Here is a 24,765-nt window from a genome sequence, read left to right as displayed (position 1 = left end):
ATAAGTATTGTGTCCAATTGACATACACCAATGTAACAATGGCCTTGTTTACACCGACATACTTTGATACGCGTACTAAATATTACTGGCCAATCATAGGCATTCCATTCTTTAGAAGACTGGCCATAATTGGCTAGTATAGTACTTAGTACGCGTATCAAATGCTCGGTGTAAACTAAGCTAATTTTGTCTAGCAAATAAATTCTCGTCATAGATTTTTTTTACGACAGAGAGGGTGAGCTTTATTCTCGCAGTGTCGCTAGTGCCCACTGGTGCGAGATGATGAAAACTCCACTTGTAAATTATATCCGGAATTCGTTGGGCGAAATTTAATCAGTACGTTAGCGGCCGCGGTGACAGTTGGTCGGTTGGCGATAGGAAGTCATGTCTATCGCGTATTCGTAAACACCAACGTCACGTAGCGACACGTCACGAACGAGCAAGCGTGATACACCCTGACGGCGTTGACGTTTCCCCGGGGTATGTTGCCGCGATACCGTGCGAGACGGTAAAATGTTGTCGCTGCCGTTGGCTGCCGACCGAGACTATCCGCTGATAAACAGGTGAAGATGGAAGATGATGCTGACCTCAGGGAACAATTGTTTCATAACACCGTGCGGGAGAATATAGTGAGTATACTGACAATGAATATAGTGAGTTACGTTTTTCTGTGCTCGTAAAAGAAGAATATAAACCTTCTGTGGTCGCAGAAAATCTTCAGATAAAAATCGCGAATGTCCTTCGTATGTACACTCCTCAACGAAATTCTTGGAACACAGCGTGTGCATCATGTGATTGATAACCTAGGTCTTCTTTGACCAATCTTTCCGCAAAGAAAATTTTAGATTATCGTCCCTTTATTTTCTCTTTTTTTAACAACGAATTACCGAAATTACATATATACAATTCGTTGGGTGTAAGTTTGATATCCGCCCTCGCACTCAAGGGTGAACATTAGAAAAACGTGGCTGAGGAAAGGAGAGAATTTTCAACACTATCGAGCTCACTGCTATAATTGTCCAATTGTGAAAATAAGCCTTATCGCGCTGACGATGAGCGATGAGCTTGTTTAACATTTGTTCAGCAAATTTGCTGTTAGTGTCGATGTGGCTCTCGACAAACGAGGCTGTCACGTTTGTTTATTTATGTCAACATTCTTCTCGTTTTCGATCGGAGAATCTACGTTGCATTTTACGCTTTGATGTGTGTGTGTGAAATTAAAATCTTGATCTTATTTTAAAAACGAAGTTTGATGCAGTATTTTGAAACCTAAAGTTCCTCTCTTTTCCCTTTGTCTCTCTATTTCTGCGAGGTACGTTTTGTAAATACTCGAAATTAATTTAAATTTATTATTATAAAATTGTTATTTATTTACAATTTAAATTTATTTAAATTTTCTAACTTAGGATGTCTGTTCTCTGGAAAACCTATAATTGTTAGAGATTTTTTTTAATTAGAGAATTCTCGTGGAATTTTAATGAGACTCGACGAATTTTTAATAAAATTCTTTCTTTTATAATTATGCATTATCGAAGAGTTCCTATACTGTAAACAGTTTGCCAGCCAAGCGAATTATTATTAGTCCGAAATATCAATATATATTATATCTGTTTATATTATATTTCTTAACAAATATTGAATATGTACATATTACAGTCTTTATTGTAATTTTTAGTGATAAAAAATGAAAATGTTATTCAAGTGAAAAGTATTAATCTTACTTTATTTGCAAACCTAACACTCGAAACTTAAGAATCTCTGTGTTTTTCCTTCGTATAAATAAAACACATACAATAAAGAAACTTATTTTATATAGTAGGTTGTCTTAAAATATTTTCTTTACGTGAAATTTTGAATAAAAATTCCTGGAATATCAGGGACTTTTCAGGGAATTTTTTAACATGATTCGAGTAGACATCCTTTAATTTTGAAGATTCTTTTAGAAAAATTTGAAAATTGCAAATTTACGGTGGAAAAATAATCTCTCTTCATGAAAATGACAATCCATGAATGACTCCGCGAATTTTCGAACCAAATACACGGCTTTAATTTCGTTAGAATTTGTTTGCGTTTTTGTCGTAAGAAAACTCGGAAACGCTCCGGAGAAATTTCAAACATCACGTACGACGCCTCGCGCAAGTGCATTCACCCAAGTGAATGCACATGCGTTTCGCGGACGCAGTCGTGGCTCTCGAAACACGTGTAGGAAGCGTGTTCATTTTTATCGTCGTCTTCGACATCTTCGTTTTGCGAATTTCTCGCGACGAAGAACCGGACGAGAAGTAGAAAATATGCGACTTAAAAGAGAAGGAAAAAAAAAGTCTGAGGATTATTTTGATCAAGTTTTAAGTTGATCAAACAGGACTCCTTGAAAAAACCTAGAAAACCTGGAACTCTTAGAAATTTCTTTTTGTATTTGGAAAAATTGGGGGATTCTCTAAAATTTTTCGGGACTCAGAAAAGTTAAAAAATTCTCCCTTTGACAATTTTGCTTTTATTTTTTTTTTATTTATTTGTACATGCGATGTTTGAACAAAATATTGAATAAATACAGTAGATATTTTTTATTAGAATTTTTAGTGATAAGAAAATGAAAATGTTAATGTAAGTGAAAAATGAAAGTTAATAATATAATTTAAAAATTTGTAATAAATATTCTCCTCATCTAGAATTTTGAATAAAACAGCTTGGAAAATTAAAGAATTTTCAAGAAAGTTTTTTTGTAAAATTTGAGTAGACATCCTGTCAACTTGCAGAATGATTGTAAAATTTTAAAAATATTTCTATTGTATTAAATAGATAATTATATATAAATTTAGATAAGTATTTTATACGGATGATTGAGTGACTCTAAAATTATCGGAAACCACGCCTTTAGAAAGCTTCCGCTTTCGATTTAAATGGACGATCACTACCGGAAAAGGGGGATTTAATTGTTGCGATTTTGCTAGCTCTCTTTTTATAATGGGGTACTGCAATTATAATTATGATTAGATGTGCAATTGTAGTCGAAATAAAAGTAAAGAGCATTGTGATTTAATTGCTTTATTTTTAATTAAGTTTAAAAAGTGCAATCATCATGTCTTTGAAGCAAAAAAAAAGAACAGGACGAATTGGAAGAATTTATATTATATCATATTATTATAATTAAATTATTATGATATTATATATTATATTATATTTATTATATATTTTGTTATAGAATTTATTATATTATTTATTATTATTACTAAAACGAAAATCGTGATAAAACTTAATATAATATATGAATATTTGAATAAAATAAAATAAAATATGCAAAAGCTAGGGACTAATCAGAAACGCGGATGGCAGTCACCGGTAGAGTGACTTAGAAGAACACGAGCGGTAAAAGTAAAGAGAAAGAAGAAGAAAACGCACGCGTAAGAAAATCCCGTTTGATCGGTAATGATACGAGAAGTGCGAATAGAGATAGAAAAAATTCTCGGAATCGCGAAACGTGACGCTCGGTAGACTCTGCGATCGGGGTCAATGATCAAAAATGACACGAGTGATAACGGTAATCAACTGTACATGCATCTTCTTTTTTATCTCTTCTTGCCACTTGGATGGAGCTCAATGTCCTTATTTTGTGAGTAAAAAAAAAAAGAAAACTGTAAGTATTATTATTATTTTTATTTGCTTCTTTGTCTGTGAATGAGAAATAACTCTTTCTGATGATAAAAAGCTAATCGATTAGTTTCTATAAAAATAATCTATATTATTTCGAGAAAATGTCTGCTTTTTATAATATTATACTATTTTAAAATTAAATTTTTACAGATTGAGGAATAAATTTTTGTATATTATGCCTTTTTAAATTTTCAATTTATCATAAAATTTAAGTATAACAAAAAAAATTAATGTTATATATTAAACACAGGGTGTCCCGAAATTTACGAATCAAAATACCACAACAGGCAAGTTCTTGAAAAATTAATATAATAAAAATAATTGCAATTTTTGTTACTCCAAGCAGTAGTAGTTTTGACAATGAGATTAATCAAAGTGTAAATGTATTCTGTGATTAAGCAGATTTCAATTATTATAATATTATTATATTTACTTAATCTATATAATATTATATCCAATCGATATTATATCTAAATGTATTTTATTAAATTATATTATTAATAAATAATATAATTTATCTAATCTCTTTCTTTCTCTCTAACATATATCATATATATCAACAAAAACAACTATTTAGGAATAAAAATCACAAATTTCAAAATTCTTTCCTGCTATAGTATTTCCATTCGCGAATTTTTGAACATTCTATATATACATACATATATATACATATATATATGTGTGTGTGTGTGTGTGTGTGTGCATTGTTTTTGTCATAAAATAAATATAAATATTATACGGGCGGAGTTTGTTTGTAGGTGCATTGTTCTCGCGAAAGCTCGACTTTGTCCCGCTTTCATCCGTCCTATTCTCAGCTCTCGGTGAGAAGCTTTTGCCAACCACGACACCGAAAATGTCACGCATTAGTGTTCTATTTCTTCTTAATTATACGCGCTCCGTTATTACACATCCGTCCCCGGGCGAATTAATACGTCAATTACAATGTATATCTCGTATTAATATAGCGTTGATAAACAATGTATATGCGCGCGCGGAAGTAAGCTAAACGAATATATGTATATGTACATACAAACGAATTAGTGGATGAATAAATAAACCAAGGTAGTGAGGCTATCGATCAGGATATAAGCAGATTAAAATAAATTAAACGCGCAACACCAAGTTGATAGATCGAAACAATTCAGTTGCGTGGGAGTTGCGAGTCGTTTATCGTCTCATTTATCATTCGTACCCAAGTATGACCTCGTGGAAAAACTTCGTACATTCTTTATTGCATCAGTCATACAACGAATTAATATATACATATATAAACTATAATATATACAGGGTGTCCCATTTTAATTCCTCCAGTGAAATATCTCGAAAAATATGGAAAATTCGAAAAAATGTTTCAGACAAAAGTTGTATGGTTTCTAGGGGGACATAAGATGGTGCCATCAGTTTGACCTTGAAGAGTCGCATGAAGGTCACGTGAAGGTCATTTTGAATTTCTTAAATGAAACACCCTATATATTTTTGCATGTTCTTGTAGTTTATCTTGAGAGCTTTCCAAAACACTATGATAAAATGTTTTTTTCATTAAACACTTTTCGAGTTATAAGACTTCAAAGTTGCAATATTTTGACATAAAATACAAGATATCTCGTAAAATATTCATTTTTCGATTATCTTACCCTAATACTTTTATGCACAGAATAACGAGACAAATCAATTAGCATAGTTAAAACACATAATTATATTAAAGTAAAAATGTGTAACTGCTAGTTGCAAATTCAGATTTTTTCTTAAAGATAACTATGTGTTTCTTTTTACATCAATTGATTCGTCTCATTATTCTGCGCATAAAAGTATTAGGGTAAGATAATCGACAAATAAATATTTTACGAGATATCTTGTATTTTATGTCAAAATATTGCAACTTTGAAGCCTTATAACTCGAAAAGTGTTTAATGGAAAAACATTTTATCATAGTGTTTTGGAAAGCTCTTGAAGTCAGCTACAAGAATATGTAACAAAAAATAGGAGGCGTCATTTAAAAAAATTGAGGTGACCTGCACGTGACCTTCAAATGACTCTTCAAGGTCAGAGCAATGGTACCATCTTATGGCCCCCTCGAAACCATACAACTTTTGCCTGAAACATTTTTCTCTCCTAGGCTTGGTTTTCAAGATATATGACTGGAGAAATTAAAATGGGACACCCTGTATATATTAATATAGTATATTAATAGAAAATCTTTATATCCTATAAAATGTTTATAAATATAAAAAAAATGTTTATAAATATAATAAAAAATTATGATATTCATAAAAATTTTTTATTATACACAACTTTTATTATATATAATTTTTTTTATAATTATAAATATATTTTACAGTCATAAATATTTAATAAATTATAAAATATATTGCAATAAACTACAATAAAAAAATATGTATGATTATATAAAAATATTTATAACTATGAAATGAAAAACTATTATGAATATACATATATATTAATTATGTAAAATATATTATATTAATATACAAAGTCATATATGTACATTACATTATTTGATGCAAAAATATAGGCATAGATATATTAAATCCAGAACAGTAAAAGAAAATACTTTTTGGAAAAATGTAAAAAGATTGAAAAGTCAAAGTTTTCAATATTTCATCATAAAAAAGGTGAACTAAATAAAATATAAACTATAATATGCAGCAATAAAGAATATTTATGACTATAAAATGAATAACTGTTATGAACACGCATACACACACACACACACACACACACAATTTTATAAAATGTATTATTATATATTAATATACGAAGTCACATTACATTGTTTGATGCAAAAATGTAAAAAATCAAAAATTAAAGTTTCCAATATCTCGCAAAAAAAGGTGAACCAATAAAAATTAAAATATTAAGTGAAATCAGAAGTATTTCCCTTGAGGAAAACAAAAATTGAGGAATCAATATTTTTTTTTTCCCACTTATTAATATTATTAGTAATTATGATGATTAATCGGATTTCCTGGAATGATATTTAAAGAGAAATACAATAGAAGAAAAAACGACAGAGGGACAAATTTAATTCGCGTACTTGTGCATAAGGTTTCGTTTACCGATGCACTTTTATATTTTTTTCTACGTTGTAAGCATTCCTCTAATCGGTGTTAATGGTATTCAGTATTATTTACGTAACGTCATTGTAACGGAATTTTATCAAGCGCCAAGTATCAATAGCGAATCAAGGATATCTAGATAATGTTTTTCCGTTTTAATTTATTTTTCTATGACTTAAAATAATTAAAATCTTTGCATTTGGCTACCAAAGACGGAGCATATGTGCAATTTATAATAAGATCCATCTTGATATTGAATAATATATATATATATATATTTAAATAATTTATTTAATATATCATATAATTCTATATCATATATTTAAAATATTTAAATAAATGAAAAAATTAATATCAATAAATTAATAAAATAATTTTTAGTTATCAATAATGTAAATATATAAACATATATATATATATTTAAAAAGATGTTTAAAATATATATAATATATATATTTTATATATTTTATATATTTTATATTTAATATATATAGTATTAAAATTTTGAATATGCGGATATACAAATATATATATGTAATATTAATTAACATATGTATATTTCAGTATTTTATGGGATTTTAATATTGCACATAACATATTACATGCACACACACACACACACACGCGCGCGCGCGCGCGCGCGCGTATTATTAACATATTGTTAACATGATTGTAATAATGTGTCCTTTGCAGATATTTCTGCTTCTTTTCCTCCTGTTGTACATCTCGAGTTACGCGCTGATCGCGCGATTCAGACGCCGGGATCGGGACGATTATTTATCGGTGGACGAAGATGAAGCCACCGTGTATAGGATCAGCCTCTGGCTGTGCACGGTCGCCCTGGCGGTCTCCGTCGGCGCGACCCTCCTACTTCCGGTGTCTATCGCCAGCAACGAGGTGCTCATTCTCTACCCGAACAGCTACTACGTCAAGTGGCTTAACAGCTCCCTTATTCAAGGTGAGAACTAGCACGATTAGAACTAAAAATGCAGAAAAAGATTTACAAGACTTTATTAGAGAAAGAAGTAGAGTAATAAATTATTCTAAATAACAAATAATAATTTATTATGTGGAAAATAATTATTTATTATTATTATATATAAATATAAATAATAAATAATAAAATTATAAATACAATTTATTATGTAGAGTAATAAATTATCATATAGAGAATATAGAAATAATATCTTTATTATATAGAGAAAGAAATAGAGTAATAAATTACTCTAAATAATAAATAAAATAATAATTTATTATTTATTATGTATAATAATTATTTATTATTATTATATATAATAATATAATAATTTATAATTTATTGTTATTATATATAAATAATAAATTATAAAGTTATATACTACAAGTATAATTTATTATATATGTATATACAAGGTGTCCCATTTTAATTCCTCCAGTGAAATATCTCGAAAAATATGGAAAATTCGAAAAAATGTTTCAGACAAAAGTTGTATGGTTTCTAGGGGGACATAAGATGGTGCCATCAGTTTGACCTTGAAGAATCACATGAAGGTCACGTGAAGGTCATTTTGAATTTCTTAAATGGAACACCCTATATATTTTTGCATATTCTTGTAGCTTATCTTGAGAGCTTTCCAAAACACTCTAATAAAATGTTTTTTTATTAAACACTTTTCGAGTTATAAGGCTTCAAAGTTGCAGTATTTTGACATAAAATACAAGATATCTCGTAAAATATTCATTTTTCGATTATCTTACCCTAATACTTTTATGCACAGAATAACGAGACAAATCAATTGGCATAATTAAAACACATAATTATATTAAAGTAAAAATGTGTAACTGCTAGTTGCAAATTCAGATTTTTTCTCAAAGATAACTATGTGACAACTTTGAAGCCTTATAACTCGAAAAGTGTTTCATGAAAAAACATTTTATCATAGTGTTTTGGAAAGCTCTCGAAGTCAGCTACAAGAATATGTAACAAAAAATAGGAGGGAGGTGCCATTTAAAAAAATTGAGGTGACCTTCACGTGACTCTTCAAATGACTCTTCAAGGTCAGACCAATGGTACCATCTTATGGCTCCCTCGAAACCATACAACTTTTGCCTGAAACATTTTTCTCTCCCAGGCTTGGTTTTCGAGATATACGACTGGAGGAATTAAAATGGGACACCCTGTATATAGAGCAATAAATTATTCTACTTAATATTTGTTTGTATCTCTGTGTAAACCTGGTTTTGTGTAACAAGACACATTCATCATCGGCAGGTCTATGGAACCACGTGTTTTTGTTCTCAAACCTATCGCTCTTCGTGTTTCTGCCCTTCGCCTACCTCTTTACGGAGTCGGAGGGTTTCGAAGGTCATAAGAAGGTAGGACAGAATCTTAAAACACTTGTAATAACAAGTCTATGTTTTTCTTTTATAAATATTTCTAATCTCGTAGGGCGTGATGGCGAGAGTATACGAGACAGTGACAGTTCTCTGTCTTCTGGGCACTCTTGTACTAGGAATGACTTACGTCCTATCGTCCCTGTTGGATTATCAAAACTCGAGTTTACACACGTTGCTCAGTAAGTATCTACGTAAATCTAACTATCGAAGATGCGAAGGAAAAATAACATTCAATTTAAGAATGCATTCGATTTAATAAAATCCGATCTCTTTATAGATTTATGGAGTTACTATTTACCTTTCCTGTACTCCTGTGTCTCGTTCGTCGGTGTAGTGATGTTATTGTGTAAGTATCGCGAGTATTTTCAACTGACGCTACTGTAGCCACATAACGAAGGGAGAGATCTACCTCTGTGATATTTTATAACCCAGACAACAATATTTATAAAATATAATAAATATTTACTATAATTCTTTGGACATTCCATAAATATTTATCAAAATATTTTTATAATCTTAGACTAAACAGATTATAAAGATTCATCATAAATATCCCAGCAAATATTAGAGAAATATTTACACACAATATTACTGCAGATATTTAATCTATATTTTGATAATATGTCAAGCACATGTTTTGATTTTTTTTTCTCTTAAAGTATGTAAAATATGTACAAAATATTTATATAATATTTCAAAAAAATAAGTAGGTATAGTAAAAATATTTATGAATATTTATCATAAATATCCGTATGCTGTCTGGGAAATATATTAATATTTTTCGAGAATTCTCTAAAATCCGTTGATTATGTTCTCTGTTAGTATGCACTCCGGTGGGATTTGTACGACTGTTCGGCGTGGTGGGGTCGTTTCTCGTTAAACCCCAGTTTCTAAAGAATCTGGACGAGGAGTTCTTTGCGTATAGATTAGAAGAGGATTGTATTCGCAGAAGGTGAGCGCTTTCTTTCATAGATTACGCGTTTAAATTTATAATTTTTGTGATAACAGTAGCATGTGTAACAGCATGTCCGTTCAGATTGCAGCATGTGAAAGCGACGGGAAAGTCGTATGTATCGCCGGTACCGATGTCATCGTCGGCGATTTGCAACTCGTCGGCGCAAGAAGAGGAGGAGGACGAACCGCTATTTAGCGCGAGTCCGGGTCTGCTGTGTCTGAGGAACGGTGCTCTGCAGAAGGGTCTCTCTCAACGGTTGGACGACATCCGGAATCGACGGCAACTGCTGGATCAACAACGGAGGACCTGGTGGGTTCGGCGCACGTTGCTTTATCCGGTGGCGATGCTGGCGCTGCTCGTATTATCCACCGCCACGGCTCTGTTGGCGGTGCAAAATACATTGGAACTGCTGATAGGAATCAAAGCGCTACCGTTGAGCACGAGGGTTCGTACACAGATTTTTTTTTTTTTTGGATAACACGTGTAATTAATGCATTTCTATTTTATTCATTATATTCATTTCGAAGAACAAATTTATTCTAATTGTAAGCCTAATTGAATTCTGTTTTTTTATTTCAATAGCAATTTACGCTCGGCATCAGCTCCCTGTCTAAGCTCGGACCTGTTGGCGCGACAATTGAGGTGGCAGTGATCCTTTACCTGGCCGTGACCAGCGCGATTGGCCTATACGCTTTACCGGGCGTAAGAAGAGTTCAACCTAGACTTCGTTCAACGCCGCTCACCCATCTCATCGCGAACTGCGCTCTCTTGCTCGTGCTGAGTTCGGCATTACCGCTATTATCGCGAATACTAGGTAACATGAGAGCCACCGATGTGATTTCATTGTATGTGTGTCTCGAGAGAATTTCTCATCATCTCGTATTACTCAGACAGCACATGATATTTATGATAAATAGTTATAAATATTTTTATTATTTATTTTTTTGAAATATAAATTATATTTTATAAATTATAAATATATTAATTATATAAATATTTTATATACATTAAGAGAAAAAAAAATCATAGAATTGTATTCAATGTATTAAAATATAGATTAAATATTTTATATAATTTTATATAATATTTATAATAAGTACGCAAAAATAAATATTTGTAATAATATTTTGTAAATCTCTCAAATATTTATTGGGATATTTATGATAAATCTTTTATGATCTGTTCAATTTAAGATTACAAAAACATTTATGAAATATTTCGATAAATATTTATAAAATATTTACATAATTATTATAAAGATATATCTTTATAAATATAAATATATTTTTATATATAAATATTTTTTATAATATAAAAAATTTCGTATATTTTTATAAATATTGTATGCTGTCTTGTATTTAGTAAGTTATAAACCATTGCGTGAGAAGGATTCAAGAAAGATTTTTTCGCCAATTAAGGAGCCAATCGAATAATATAAAACTTTATGTATGTACATACCTCATTTCTTGTTTGGTTTTCTCAGGAATGACAAACTTCGATTTACTGGGTGACTTTGGACGCATCGAGTGGCTCGGTAATTTCAAGCTTGTGCTCCTCTACAACCTGATATTCGCCACGGCGGCAATCGGTTGCCTGGCCACTAAGTTTACCGCGACCGTGCGTAAAGAAATCTATACTCGTCTGAGGAGCAGCTTGCTAGGTATCTTCAGGACTACGAGCGTTATCACCGACACGAAGAAGAACTCACCGTCATCAGGGATGTTTTCTACAAAGGAAGATTAGACTGATTTATTATATTATTATATAATTAATAAGTACAGAGAGAGAGGAAGAGGGAGGGAGAAGAAGGAGAGAAAGTATCGGGATCTTGCGAAAGTTCTCCTGGCTTTTAAATTCTTGAACTGTTGCGTCTTACAAAAAGTTTTCAAGCTTCGAATCGCAAGAGATTTGCTTCTCAAATTTAGGAAACTTTGAATGTACTAGTCTATACTAGAATATACTAATCCTTCCACGTACTTGAATTTTTAGGCTGTTGGAGATTCTTACATATTTGCTAGATTCTTGATTACATCGAGATTTTCTACATTCTTGTATTTTGAGAGAGAGAGAGAGATTCGAAACTTTTTGTTTCTTTTAAATTCTTAAAAATTTTTAATACAATAAATAGTGTTTAATACATATGTGAGTGTCTGGGATTGGCTTTTCAAGAAATTAAATTTTGAGAAATATCTGGGATTACATTGAAATCACCGGCGAATTATTTTTGCTTCTCTGGTGGTCTCGATACAATCCCTTTTTTCTTCTTTTAATCCCCAGACACTTTCACACATGCATGTCCTCACATTATTTATCGAAAAATCGATTAACAGCAAAAGAGCCAATGCAACTTTCGCGAGAACCTAAAAAGTTTATCGCTTAAAAACGATTAAGCGAACGTTCTCATTCTGCCTAGTGATCATTTGTAATTAAGACACGCGAGGCCAGTTAAGGACATAGTCTGATAAGGACAACGGGGCGATCATCGTAATATGCGTAGCGCTGAATATTTATTTATTACACTGATACTATTTTTAAGAGTATATTTGCCTGGTTCCCTCATGACAGGAGAGGATCCAGCATCGAGCGTGTCTGCGTTTGTATATGCGTAATTGAATGAATTAATTCACTAAGTGAATATAAGGATTGCAAGAAGGATACACTCGATCCAAGATATGTATACGCATGTATGTTGTGTATGCACAGAGTGCTAACAGAGATTTACATACCAGCAAGAATCTATCTTCCACAGGAAGAATTTTCACCGATGAACGTTTATTTGCCTTTAAACGTCCTCATTTTATAATTACACAGTCAGATAGATAGAGGAAAATAAATTTTCTATTTAAATAATAAATATATTTTAATGACTACTTTAAAAATAAAATCCTAAGAAATTATTATTAAATAAATTGAAGTGAAAGTTTAGAATTATTTAATGACATCTTATGTGAGGCAGAGGAGTATAAAATATTCTTAGATTGAAAATAAATTACAATAAAATCTTAAAAAAGCATTTTCTCAGGACGAGACCTACACATCACAATCAACTGCAGAATTTTTGAAATATTTATGATGAAATAAAAAGAATTATTTAAAATACACACACAATTTTGTTCATTATGGAAAACAAAATCATAACATAGTTGCGCGTCGATTTCACAGAAAACAATTTTTTCTGCGAAACTGATTGGTGCACCGGGCACGAACTTTACTTGATATATTTGCCAAGACTAATGTTTATTAATTCTCTATATTTAAGAATTTTAATAAATCCTCTTTATCCCACTAAAGAGACGTAGGCGAGAAAAATGTTGGTGTGAAGTCGCTGAACCGAACTCGAGTCTTTTGCTTGCCAGGCGACTGCTCTAATAAACTAATAACATAAAATTTCAATCGAATTTTCAAATCATATGATTTTTCCATCTAAGAAGATGTAGCTTCTTAAGCTGTGCTAGAAATAACCACACAAATACATTTTTTCTTATTTTATTTTCTATAAAAATTATACTATAATTAAATATAATACCCAATAATACTACAGTTTACACAGTTAAGAAATTAATCACGCGGTCGCACACACATTGTCTGTAATTTTCTTCAATCCATACTTGTTCAACGTGCCAACGATGATATTCGCTGCGATACCTTGACGCACAATTCTATAATAGCCCGGCCTCGATAGATCCACCACGGTGGAGCCGACTCGACGGCGATCGAGCTGCTTGGAAGAGTTGGACTGCTCGTGGAAGATGCCGTCGAGCTCGGGCCACAAGTCGCGGAACTCGTCCGGGTGTAGGCTGCTCGGCTGGCTACTGATGTTGGCGCTGGTGAGTGCCAACGGACCGACGATCTGGGCGACGCTACGGACGAACTTGCTGTCGGGCACGCGAATTCCCACAGTTTCCAGGCCCGGATTAAAGGTCTGCGGGAGAACGGACGTGCGTCGTAGACAGATCGTGTACGGTCCCGGAAGTAGCTGCTCCAGCATACCGGACGGCACGTCGTCCAAAACACCCCACGTGCCGACCTCCTTGACGTTGCTCAGACAAATCGCCAGTGGCTTGCTGCCGTCCCGTCGTTTGATCCCGTACAGTCGTTGAACGGCGAGCGAGCTAACGGCCAAACTGGCGAGGCCGTATATCGTGTCCGTCGGAATCGCGATCACCTTGCCCTGTTGCAGCAATTCCGCCGCCATCGCGACACTCCGGTCGCCACCGCAGAACCAGTGCTTTTCCTGCGGTCCAAGCAGCTTCAGTTCGCTCTTAGCATTGTTCATGTTGACCTTCGTAGGACCCATTGACCTAGGACTCATGATACCGCGAATGCTTTGGGCTGTTTGATTCTGCGGAAAGAAAAAGAGAAGACTGTTAACACTTATAAGTCACATTTTAGTTGCTTCAACCTAGAGAGCACACAATATTTATGATAAATATTCATAAATATTCTATTTATTTTTGGAAATTTTATATAAATATTTTATATATATTAAAAGAAATAAAAACAATATATTACTAAAATATTCAATATATTACTAATATTCTATATATTACTAAAATATAGATTGAGAGGTCTATTCTCTAAAAATGTTCTGTAATACTATGTAACACTAGAACAAGAAAGAAAGAGCAAAAAGAACCTTGCACGCCTTATGTAAGAAAATTTTTAGAGAATACAGGGCTAAATATTTTATATAATATAAGTACAAAACTAAATATTTGTAATAATATTTTATATTTTATATAAATATTTATCAAATATTTCCTGGAATATTTATGATAAATCTTTGATTTGCTCAATTTAAGATTACAAAAATATTTATAAAATATTTTGATAAATATTTATAAAATATTCAAATATTATAAATATTTTGCATATATTTTATAAATATTCTATGCTATTTGGAAAAGCGCTTGAAAAAATCTACAAAAATTTATATACATAATATGCTAGAGGGAACAGAAAGGGTTTTCACAAAATAGTGGGGGTGTCAATGATCCACAAAGCCTGGCAGAAAATGCTGGGACTCAAATTATTGACACTATCAAATAACGGGGGTCACAATGGCACTAATAGAGAGCTAGGTGACAACAGCAGGGACTGTACTAGTCCCCACCTGCCATAATATACTACTACTACTACTACTATATACATAATAAATATATAAAAATTTATATTTTATATATATATATATATATTTTTGTCTATTTTAGTATATTCTACAGTATATTTATAACGTATTATAGAATATACAAAAATATCTAACAAAGAACAATAAATTATACTACGACAAAAAATATCTAAATTTTTGTAGATTTTTCTCAAAGGCTTTTATAATATATTCATAATATATAGAATATAAATATACATATATTCTATAATGTATTTATTATATATTATTATATATTCCTCGATATCTGTGGAAAATAATTATGTAAAATATAGCAAAAATAAACTTCAAATAGTTTTTTCTATTAAGATCTTTAGAATATTCTATCATTAAAATGCCGATAGAATCAAAATGATTCCTATATAATATCCGTTACCTGTTGATTTACGTATTGACTCGCCATGTGTGACCACAGGAATGATCGCAACATCTGTAGAAGAGTGTCATACCCTCGTCGGCAGACCTGGTTTGTAGTTGCCTGAAATAGGCTCGTGGATGCGAACACTTGGGGCAACGCTCATCCGTGGTTTCCACGCCCATCCACGCGGTCTCCTTGTTGACGACCACCGTCTGCGCAAGCTTCTCATTAAAGTAAGTACGCGTGACACTAACGTTTTTTATCTTATAAATGTAAGGACATGTGCGACAAGCAAACCGATTGCCGGTCGGGTCTTCTTGAAACCGGAGAAGATTGGCGCAATATGGGCAGAATATATGCACCATATTATTGAACGACAGCGAGTCCTCTTCTTTTCGATGGATGTTTCTGGAAACACGATACCACGTGCTCTTTCACATCAGTGGATCTTGTTTTGAATTTTTTAAGTCGTGCACACAACGGTATAGCATCATTCAATATCTAGTAGTGATCTTTATACACTTTACATATTATAATGCAAGCATTGATGATAATTGTTTATATAAGATATTTATATGAAATTATTTACATAAGATGATAGAAAATATAAATAAGAATAGACTGAGGTCGATATTCATAGTCCGATCATAGTATAACTAGTAGGGGCACTCTTTGTCGGCACTTTAATCTTTTTGCCTTTGATCACGTGGTATTTCGCCATGTTTTTGGACTAATATTCAGTGGCGTATCAATCGTTCAAAGAATCTGCGTTACATTTATGCCGTGAAAGGAATGTATAAAAATTTTATAAATTTTAAAAAATTAAGAAAAAGTTACAAAATTATGTAAAAAATAAAAGAAATAAAAATAATTTATAGTTTTATTAACAAATATATAATATTGTTACCTCTGTGATGCACTCTCACAGATTTCACACTACCACATATACAATAATTGTCTGATTGGTTCCTCCCAAAAACATGGCGGATGCGCAGAACGGATCGACGCAAACCCCGAAAAAGCTCGAAGTGCCCCTACTAGTTATACTATGATTGTAGACTACGCTTAAAACATGTTTTTAGTCGACTTAAGACTACGTTCAGCCAATCAGATGGCCGCATAGTATTTTAAAACTTTACTTAAGACGAGCTTGAATATAAGAACGGACTATAAACCCGGTTTAATGCGATCATTTCATTGGTTAAATAGAATAGCTCAACCAATGAAGTGATCGCATTAGGCCGGGTCTACAATAGATGTAGTAAGCCTTAAGCTGTAAGAAATTAACCAATTACAATTGACTTTAGAGAAGAATAATGAATATGATTGGTTCATTTCTTACGACTTAAGGCTTACTACATCTATTGTAGACCCGGCTTAAAAAATTCTAAAGTCTTAAGATTTGAGAAACAACTATGAATGACCTTAGGCCGGTATTCATAGTCCGATCTTATATTTAAGGTTGCCTTAAGATCTCGTTTAACCAATAAAATGATGCTACGTGGCTACTTTATTGGTTGAACGGGATCTTAAGAGAATCTTAAATATAAGATCTGACTATGAATACCGATCTTAAGATCCCGTTCAACTAATGAAGTAGCCGCATAGCATCATTTTATTGGTTGAACGAGATCTTAAGACGACCTTAAATATAAGACCGGACTATAAATACCAGCCATAGTCCTAAATAATAGAGAAACGCCAATTTTACCCAAAGAGTAGAATTTTTTTACTTTTTGGCTGGTATTTATAGTCCGTTCTTATATATAAGATCATCTTAAGACATGTTTTTAATCGACTTAAGACTACGTTTAGCCAATCAGATGACCGAATAGAATTTTAAGACCTTACTTAAGACGAGCTTGAATAAAGGACAGATTATGAATACCGGCCTTTGACTTGGACGGGATCCGATAACGCACAATGCTAATTGGCCAATGAACATTAGAATCTTCTGATTGGCTAACCGTGCTGGTTACCCTAGGCATCGGTCAATATGTATGGTTGTGTGCTATCGGGATGTGTGCTAACGGGACCTTTCCTTTGACTTTACCCCTATCTTGCCATCGTCGCCATCATACTCGTCTGTGTGTACATGATGCGACTACTTTAAATTAGAGTCAGGGTGCGATCCCATGGATTAATATTTTGCACGTAACGCGTATCGCGTAACCAATCAATTACGATGTTTAATATTTCTGTTGAACAATCTAAAAAAATAGAAAGATACGATTAGTTACGCGATACGCGTACGCGCAAAATATCAATCCATGAGATCGCACCCTTAATAATACGCCAAATCCAATTTTTCACGTAAATTTGTGATGCGTATGTTTAGTATATATCTAAATAAAATATACCTAAGATTATCCAGCAATCAATATTAATAGATATTAAAAAAATAGCTCAAATTCGAGTAAGGTACAAATTCTTATAACAAAATTCTATAAAGTTTCCGAAAAGAATCTTCTTGGGGACATAATTCGGTACGTTGCTTGCAGTATGACAAAATAATTTGAGTCTTCGTGCTGACGTAGAGGTGTGATGTAGCATGAAAGAGTTTTAACTTCTTGAATTATTATGTCGTGAAAGACTTGAAAAAGACTTAAACCAAAGGTCGAAATGTCGTCGAATGTTAAGCCTATTAAACACTCAATAAAGCTTATTTTAACCAGTTTGGTCGATCAACAATAACACTCAAAATAATTTGAGCTCTCCAAATTTATTTACAGCCTAATAAAGATTAAAATGTAATTTTATTAAATTTTATTAATATTATAATAATATTAATAAGATAAATAATATAAATATTAATATATTTTTTATATTTTATTAAATATTAATTGATATATATATACATAATGTTAATGAATAAATGTCATTACCTTATTTAGAAGCAAAACTGAGTAAATAAATGTATTATTATTAGAAGAGAAAAAACGAAAAAATTTTAGCAAAAGTCTGATTTATTTACATCATACATATAACTGCACACATTTTTATATACAAAGTATCTAATCCCCATAACGCGTATTTAGCAATACGTCTAAATATCCACAACTAATCAAGAATTTATTTAATATTTTTGTTCTATTGTATAACAGAAGGCCTGATCTGTTATTGGGTAGTTTTATAGAGTTACTAGTTACGCTTTAAGCAAATTTAACAAAATACGCGCCATGTAAATGAGGACTTTCAGAATAGCGTAACACTTCTGTTAAGGGTCGGCGGGGCCGACCAGAAAATTCCAGCGTCACTGTCACCAACATTGAGAAATGAATTCTTATTTAATGTATTGGTGTATGTCTGTATACGTACAAAATCATTGCATTTCAAGAGAGACGAAGACGACATTATTGTCTTTCATTGTCTCTCCTTAGCAAGCGGTGCTGCCAACTCAATTTCTTACAATTAGCTGCACTTGCACTTTAGGTACAGATACAATATTCTATTCGGTAATATTTTGCCTCGAAGAAGTTATATTTCTTTATAAAACTTTATAAAACTTTTTTTGCTACATTCCTTGCAAAGTTTATTACCCCGTTAAAGAGCCGGATTTTTCATTTTGGCTTTTAAAAAATTTATAATAATTACAATCGGTGCACCTGGTCTATACACTTCATTCACGATCAGTATATCTTATTCATGTCAACTTTATGAAATTTTATTTTAAGCCTTTTTTTCAAAGAATCGCTCTTTAGTGGGCTGCGAGCAATCCTCCTAAATAAGAATATCATTGTTAAATATGATTCTTTCTTAATTTATAGCCGAAATATCGTCGAAAAGAATTTGTAGTTTTGAAGTCTCCGCATGAGGTCTCCACCGTGTCGCCTGCCGACTCTTAAATTACTAGAATACGTAGGTTACGCTTACGCAAGTTACGCTGCATGTGATGGCACCCTAATAGCGTAAATAACTGGCGGATTTATGTATGATAGCTGAGACGATTTGATTGGCTGACACGGTTTAGCGCAAGTTACGCTCACGTAAGTTCGTTGCATGTGACGGTACCTTAATGGCTGCGTTCAGCAGAGAAAGCAAATCAGTGAGCGCTTAGTGATTCTTTATTGTGATTGGTTCTTGCAGTTAAATCTTCGTTGGATCTAAATGCAGAAACCAATCACAATAAAGAATTACTAAGCGCTCACTGATTTGCTATTTCTGCTGAACGCAGCCAATGGCCTTGTTTATATCGAGTACTTGATACGCGTACTAAGTACTATACTAACCAATCATGGCCAGTCTTCTAAAGAATGGAATGGCTATGATTGGCCAGTAGTATTTAGTACGCATATCAAAGTATGTCGGTGTAAACAAGGCCATTGTTCAGTGTGTTTTTGACGTACATTTTGTATTATATATTGCAGTTTAGTATGTACACTAATTTTGCATGAATTTTTATATAAAAAATAAAAGAATAAAATATAATATATACATCATGATTTTAAAATTAAGGTGCTATTTGTTTTAGGTTTTAAATTATCAAAACCGCAATTTTTGGAGTAGCACGTTTGATTGTTAAATCATATGTAAATATTCATTCTAACTGACACCTAATGTTAATCTCTTTTACAGAACATAAATTTTAATTCCAACTCTATTCCATTATTTAATGCGGATGAAATACATCGCCTCAAGGTTCGTACTAAAATTGTGGAAAAAAACTTGGAGAATCTCCAAAAACAGTACAACAGTGATTTTATGACTTATCAAGCTCTAATAAAAAAATATTAAATAAAAAAATAAAAAACAAAATAAATATAAAATAAAAAGATAAAATAAATATAAAATAAATTATGATAAAAGTAAGATACTTAAATAAAAAGGTTAAAATACAAATATGTTTACTACTGGGCGCATATATAAAATATATAACACAAAATATTTAGATATATTTTTGACCTCTTAAGACTTTATTGCAGACGAAATATAAATATGCCGCTGCAGTCGCCATATTAGATACCACACTAATCAAAAAGACGGACACAGTTAACGTTCCTCTATTATTTAGGACTCTAGGTATTCATAGGCCGGTATTCATAGTCCATTCTTATATATAAGATCATCTTAAGACATGTTTTTAGTCGACTTAAGATTACGTTCAGCCAATCAGATGGCCGAATAGAATTTTAAAACCTTACTTAAGACGACCTTAAATATAAGGTCGGACTATGAATATCAGCCTATGTCTATGCATAAAGCTTATACTACATACTGGAATGTGTTAAAAATTTCTATTCATAGGGTAAAGTAGTTTTTAATTGATCAATCAAGATAAAGAAATCTTTGCTCCTTTTGCTCTGATTGGTCAGTTAATGTGTGAGCCGTTCCCACGAGTGGGAAAGGCCCGTGCTACCTCGCCCTTTCAGGCATACGCCACATTTTTACATCCACTGTCTATCGGAACCGCCCCGAGACGGGCGATGGAAAAATCCAGTAGCGCCTGCTGGTTCGTGTGTGCAGGATGGACAGTTTGGCCACGACAAATAAGCCCATCCTTCCTTCCTTAGGGTGACATAAACTCCGCCGGCTGGCATTCGCCACTATCCGACTCCTTCACCCCGCTATCTTATCCGTCGTGCCCACGGGGACCACGGAGAGGCCTGTCCATTTGCATCCCGACCTGGATGAACGCTTCTGACCCTGTCGGGCGAAGGGAATGGTGGGATAGGTGGGCGTAATAGGGTAAATGGAGTCCTACCTAATTTCCTCTAACGCGACGCGAACGCTGCTCGAGAGCGTGGTTGTCCCGAGAAGATTACGGGGTCACACCCCCATACCCGAAGGCTCCGACCTCTTCGGTTGAACAACGGACCTACCTAGTATACAATCTACGATTCGTATCCCTTCAGCCAGAGGGATTCTCGGCAAAAATCGGTGAATACGGAAGGGGCCTCTGGGTTTGACACGAAGAAGCGTGCCACATCCGGCGCTCTGATTGGTCAATTAAAAGTTATTTTATCCTATAGGTAAGATTTTTTAACACATCTTTAGGTAAAGATCCTCTAATAAGCCTCTAATAAAAGGCTCGCCATAAGACAATCTGGGCAAAATTCTGTGAAAGAGTAGGATATATGTATATTCATTTTTTTTTTTTTTTTTTTTTTTTTTTTTTTACCATGCGGAGGGGGGAGGAAATGCATTAGGCACACCCCCTGGCCGTCAGGGGGTAGTGTAGGACTCCTCCTGCCAGTCAACACCAAAGTGTTCGGCAGGCCCTACCCACTAAAACCTCCCCCCGGGGTGCAGGGTAATTCCTGCAACGCATCCTATTGTCCGGAACGCTTTCGCACAACCACGATCAGATGGATTTGAGCCTATCAGGCGTCCATCATTCCAACAAAATTAAGTATCGACTTCCAACTAATAGCAATAGATGCTTTCATGTTTTGACGCTAGAAGATATGCAGATGTCCTGTAGATCCTCTTAAATTAACTCTCCGCGTAGAATCCTCATTACAAGTTCGAGGTTGAGACTTCGCTGTGGTAAACATCTTCTTTGTTGTTTAACGTCCAAGGTTGTTCCTTCACTTAATGAGCTATTTGCCTGGATCTGCAGGTAAATGCTCCCATACGGTGTGCAAAGTCCACACCCCTCTTCTTACATAGCACACATTGCGCTTCTGTCTTACAGCTTTTGACAGCATGTCCCGTTTCACCACATTTAAAACAGCACTCTTTTCTGTTTACTGCGGAAGAACACTTATTGCTAACATGGCCAAAGCCCCAACACTTAAAACACTGTACTGGTCGATCAATTAATTTCACCTTGGCTATAATCCACCCAATTCTTAGCTCACCATCTTTGGCCACCTTGATGGCCACAGGGACCGGACAGCTCACCCAAGCCTTGAACGGTCCCATCCTCTTTCTTTTAATATTGCTTACTTTGATTTCATCCTTAGCACAGCCACCTCTTTCAGCCAAAGCATCTGCAAGGTCAACTTCTGTGAGGAAGTCGTCGAATCCGGTAACCATAATTTCAGCCCGTAGTTGAGGTCTGGTCACTCTAGCAGAGTCTCCAAGCACCCGCGAAATTTCCTCCTTTAGAGTATCAGCCTTACTAGCGTTATTACATCCAGGGATTTCAATAATTCTTCTACCGTTGGCGGCCACTTTAATTTTAGTGTTTTCTATGCCTAAGTCCTCCAGTTTTATCTTTTCACGAGCACGCCGCAGAGCATCCGCATAAGTGGATTTCTCTGGATTTACCTTAATTAAGATTGCCGCCGTCTTAAAAAGTCGAGCCTTCTTTTTCAATCGCGCTAAATCAGGTGAAAGATCCACTATTGGATAACTCTTACCTGTTTCCATTTTCCTCTTGAAAAGCACGCTCGGTATTGATCTTTGACTCGCTTGAAGTTCCTTCGTCAGTCTTTGAAATTTCCCTCTTCTTCTTGACTTTTACCGAATACCATTTGCGATCTTCTTGTGGTTGGTTCATCAATTTCGACTTGCTCGAATTCAAATCTTTGTCATTCTTCTTGCCGGATTTTAATTGCGGCCATTCCGTTGCCAGAATCGGAGGACCGACTTCCTCCTCTACGGGATAGGGCATCACAGCAGAGGATGTTCTCACATAGTCTGTAAGTACTCTTTCCTTTCTTTCTAGAACAGTATTCTTCAACTCACTGATTTCCTTTTTGAGGCACTGAATTTCTTCCTCATATTTATGCCTTATTTCCATTTGTTGCATATTCCGTATTTCACATTCCTTCCGGTGTTCATCCATTATAGTTCTGACAGCCTTAGTAAATTCCACCATTTCATCCTTCATGCCGTGCATGGTTTCCTTAATGTCATTCTTAGTGACCGAGCCTTCCTCTATTCCGGCAGATTCGGACTTCCTTTCACTTAACTTTTTATATTTATCGCACAAGACATGCAATGTGTCCGAAACATCTGCCATTATTTTATACCTATTTATGATCCATGCCTTATCTCTTTTGTTGATCGTTTTTAGTTTGGGAACCAGATCGTCTAGTTCATCCTCCCAAAGTCTTACCGAGGTGGCAAAGATGTCAGGGTCATATTTTATTAGATTTTCGTAAATAACAGGTCTCCCAGATCTTTTTTCTTTTATTTTACAGAACTTCAGGCAAGTAGTTCCATACTTCTTATCGTAGACTTCAAGCAGTTCTTCATAGTCGTCCCGATAGGGGTCATATTCTGTTTCTTCTAACATAATTACTTATTAATAGTTGTACTTCCTAGATGTTGCAATAAAGCTACAAAACTAATCACGGTAAAAGAAAACTATCAATAAATTATCCGCGATTATTTATGTATCAAAAATAAACCAACTAGTGATATTTGTAGCTTTTTTGAAAGCAAAACAAGCCTAAAAATAATTACAGTACTTATAGATTAATAATTAACGTCTATTTATTCGCAAAAGATCGAAAAATCAACACGCACGTGCACCAAACGTCCAAAATCTAATGCGCCACGAGAATCAAAATTTAACTCCAGGAGAGAGTAGAGGAGGCCCGCCAGACGCAATCGCCCCCAATGCGCATTCACAAGGTCTTCAAAACTTCTGCGCAGCCACTAAAGTCAAACCTCCGGTAGTCGTAATAACTAAACAGCGTCTGTTCATTCGCAAAAATTGCAAAATTAGATATCATCAACGCACATGAGCTCCAAATACACAAAATTTTATGTCCATCGAAAATAAAAATTCGACCACGAGGGGGGTGGGGGAGGCCCACTAGACCGGAGTGAGATGCCACCACACTCAACGCGTATGCTCGTTGAAATTCGCAGATCTACGGCGCAGCCACCAAAAGTCGAACTTCCGTCGATTTTGAGGTCTCTTTTCATTGGTGAATACAATCTATATATTTTTTTTTTCTCCCAAGAGATCTCAAACAAGATTATTATAATAGTCTGTTATATAAACTTGAACATTTATTTATTTCTGTATTATTATTACAGAGTCTCCATCCAGTTTAGTGCTTCCCAACGGTGTTGCCGGTGTGTTGTTTCCTCAGAAGGAAGTGATATACAAGATGCAAACAAGACAGTATGGAATATGTACCGTACAAAGGCGTTCACTTATTGGCAAGGATCTCCACGCATCCTCCGGGTCATCAAAATTGTTTCCGTAGGAAACAATCGAGACCGGACATGCACGATCGTAGATACAAATTATCTTTGATGCGTGAACGATATCAGTACG

At 33.9% G+C, this 24,765-nt stretch overlaps 2 protein-coding genes across 2 annotated transcripts; one reads left to right on the top strand and one right to left on the bottom strand.

The window, feature by feature from the left end:
• The first annotated feature begins 328 nt into the window (after window positions 1–328).
• On the top strand, window positions 329–12,814 carry Lili (LMBR1-like protein lilipod). The gene is made up of 9 exons (XM_072907514.1): window positions 329–629; window positions 7,422–7,686; window positions 8,980–9,083; window positions 9,157–9,283; window positions 9,382–9,450; window positions 9,927–10,056; window positions 10,141–10,504; window positions 10,642–10,873; window positions 11,543–12,814. The coding sequence occupies exons 1-9, from the start codon at window positions 570–572 to the stop codon at window positions 11,800–11,802; spliced, it is 1,611 nt and encodes a 536-aa protein (XP_072763615.1). The 5' UTR covers window positions 329–569; the 3' UTR covers window positions 11,803–12,814.
• Window positions 12,815–13,190: 376 nt separating this feature from the next.
• Tcs1 (Threonyl-carbamoyl synthesis 1) lies at window positions 13,191–15,799 on the bottom strand. Its single transcript, XM_072907520.1, has 2 exons — window positions 15,603–15,799; window positions 13,191–14,401 (listed from the first exon to the last, which is right to left on the bottom strand). Exons 1-2 carry the CDS (start codon window positions 15,654–15,656, stop codon window positions 13,622–13,624), a joined length of 834 nt encoding a protein of 277 aa, XP_072763621.1. The 5' UTR covers window positions 15,657–15,799; the 3' UTR covers window positions 13,191–13,621.
• Window positions 15,800–24,765: the final 8,966 nt, after the last annotated feature.

This window comes from Anoplolepis gracilipes, chromosome 15 (assembly GCF_047496725.1).
Source record: "Anoplolepis gracilipes chromosome 15, ASM4749672v1, whole genome shotgun sequence".
Classification (NCBI taxonomy): Eukaryota; Metazoa; Arthropoda; class Insecta; order Hymenoptera; family Formicidae; genus Anoplolepis; species Anoplolepis gracilipes.
This window is presented reverse-complemented; position numbering and strand designations above follow the sequence as displayed.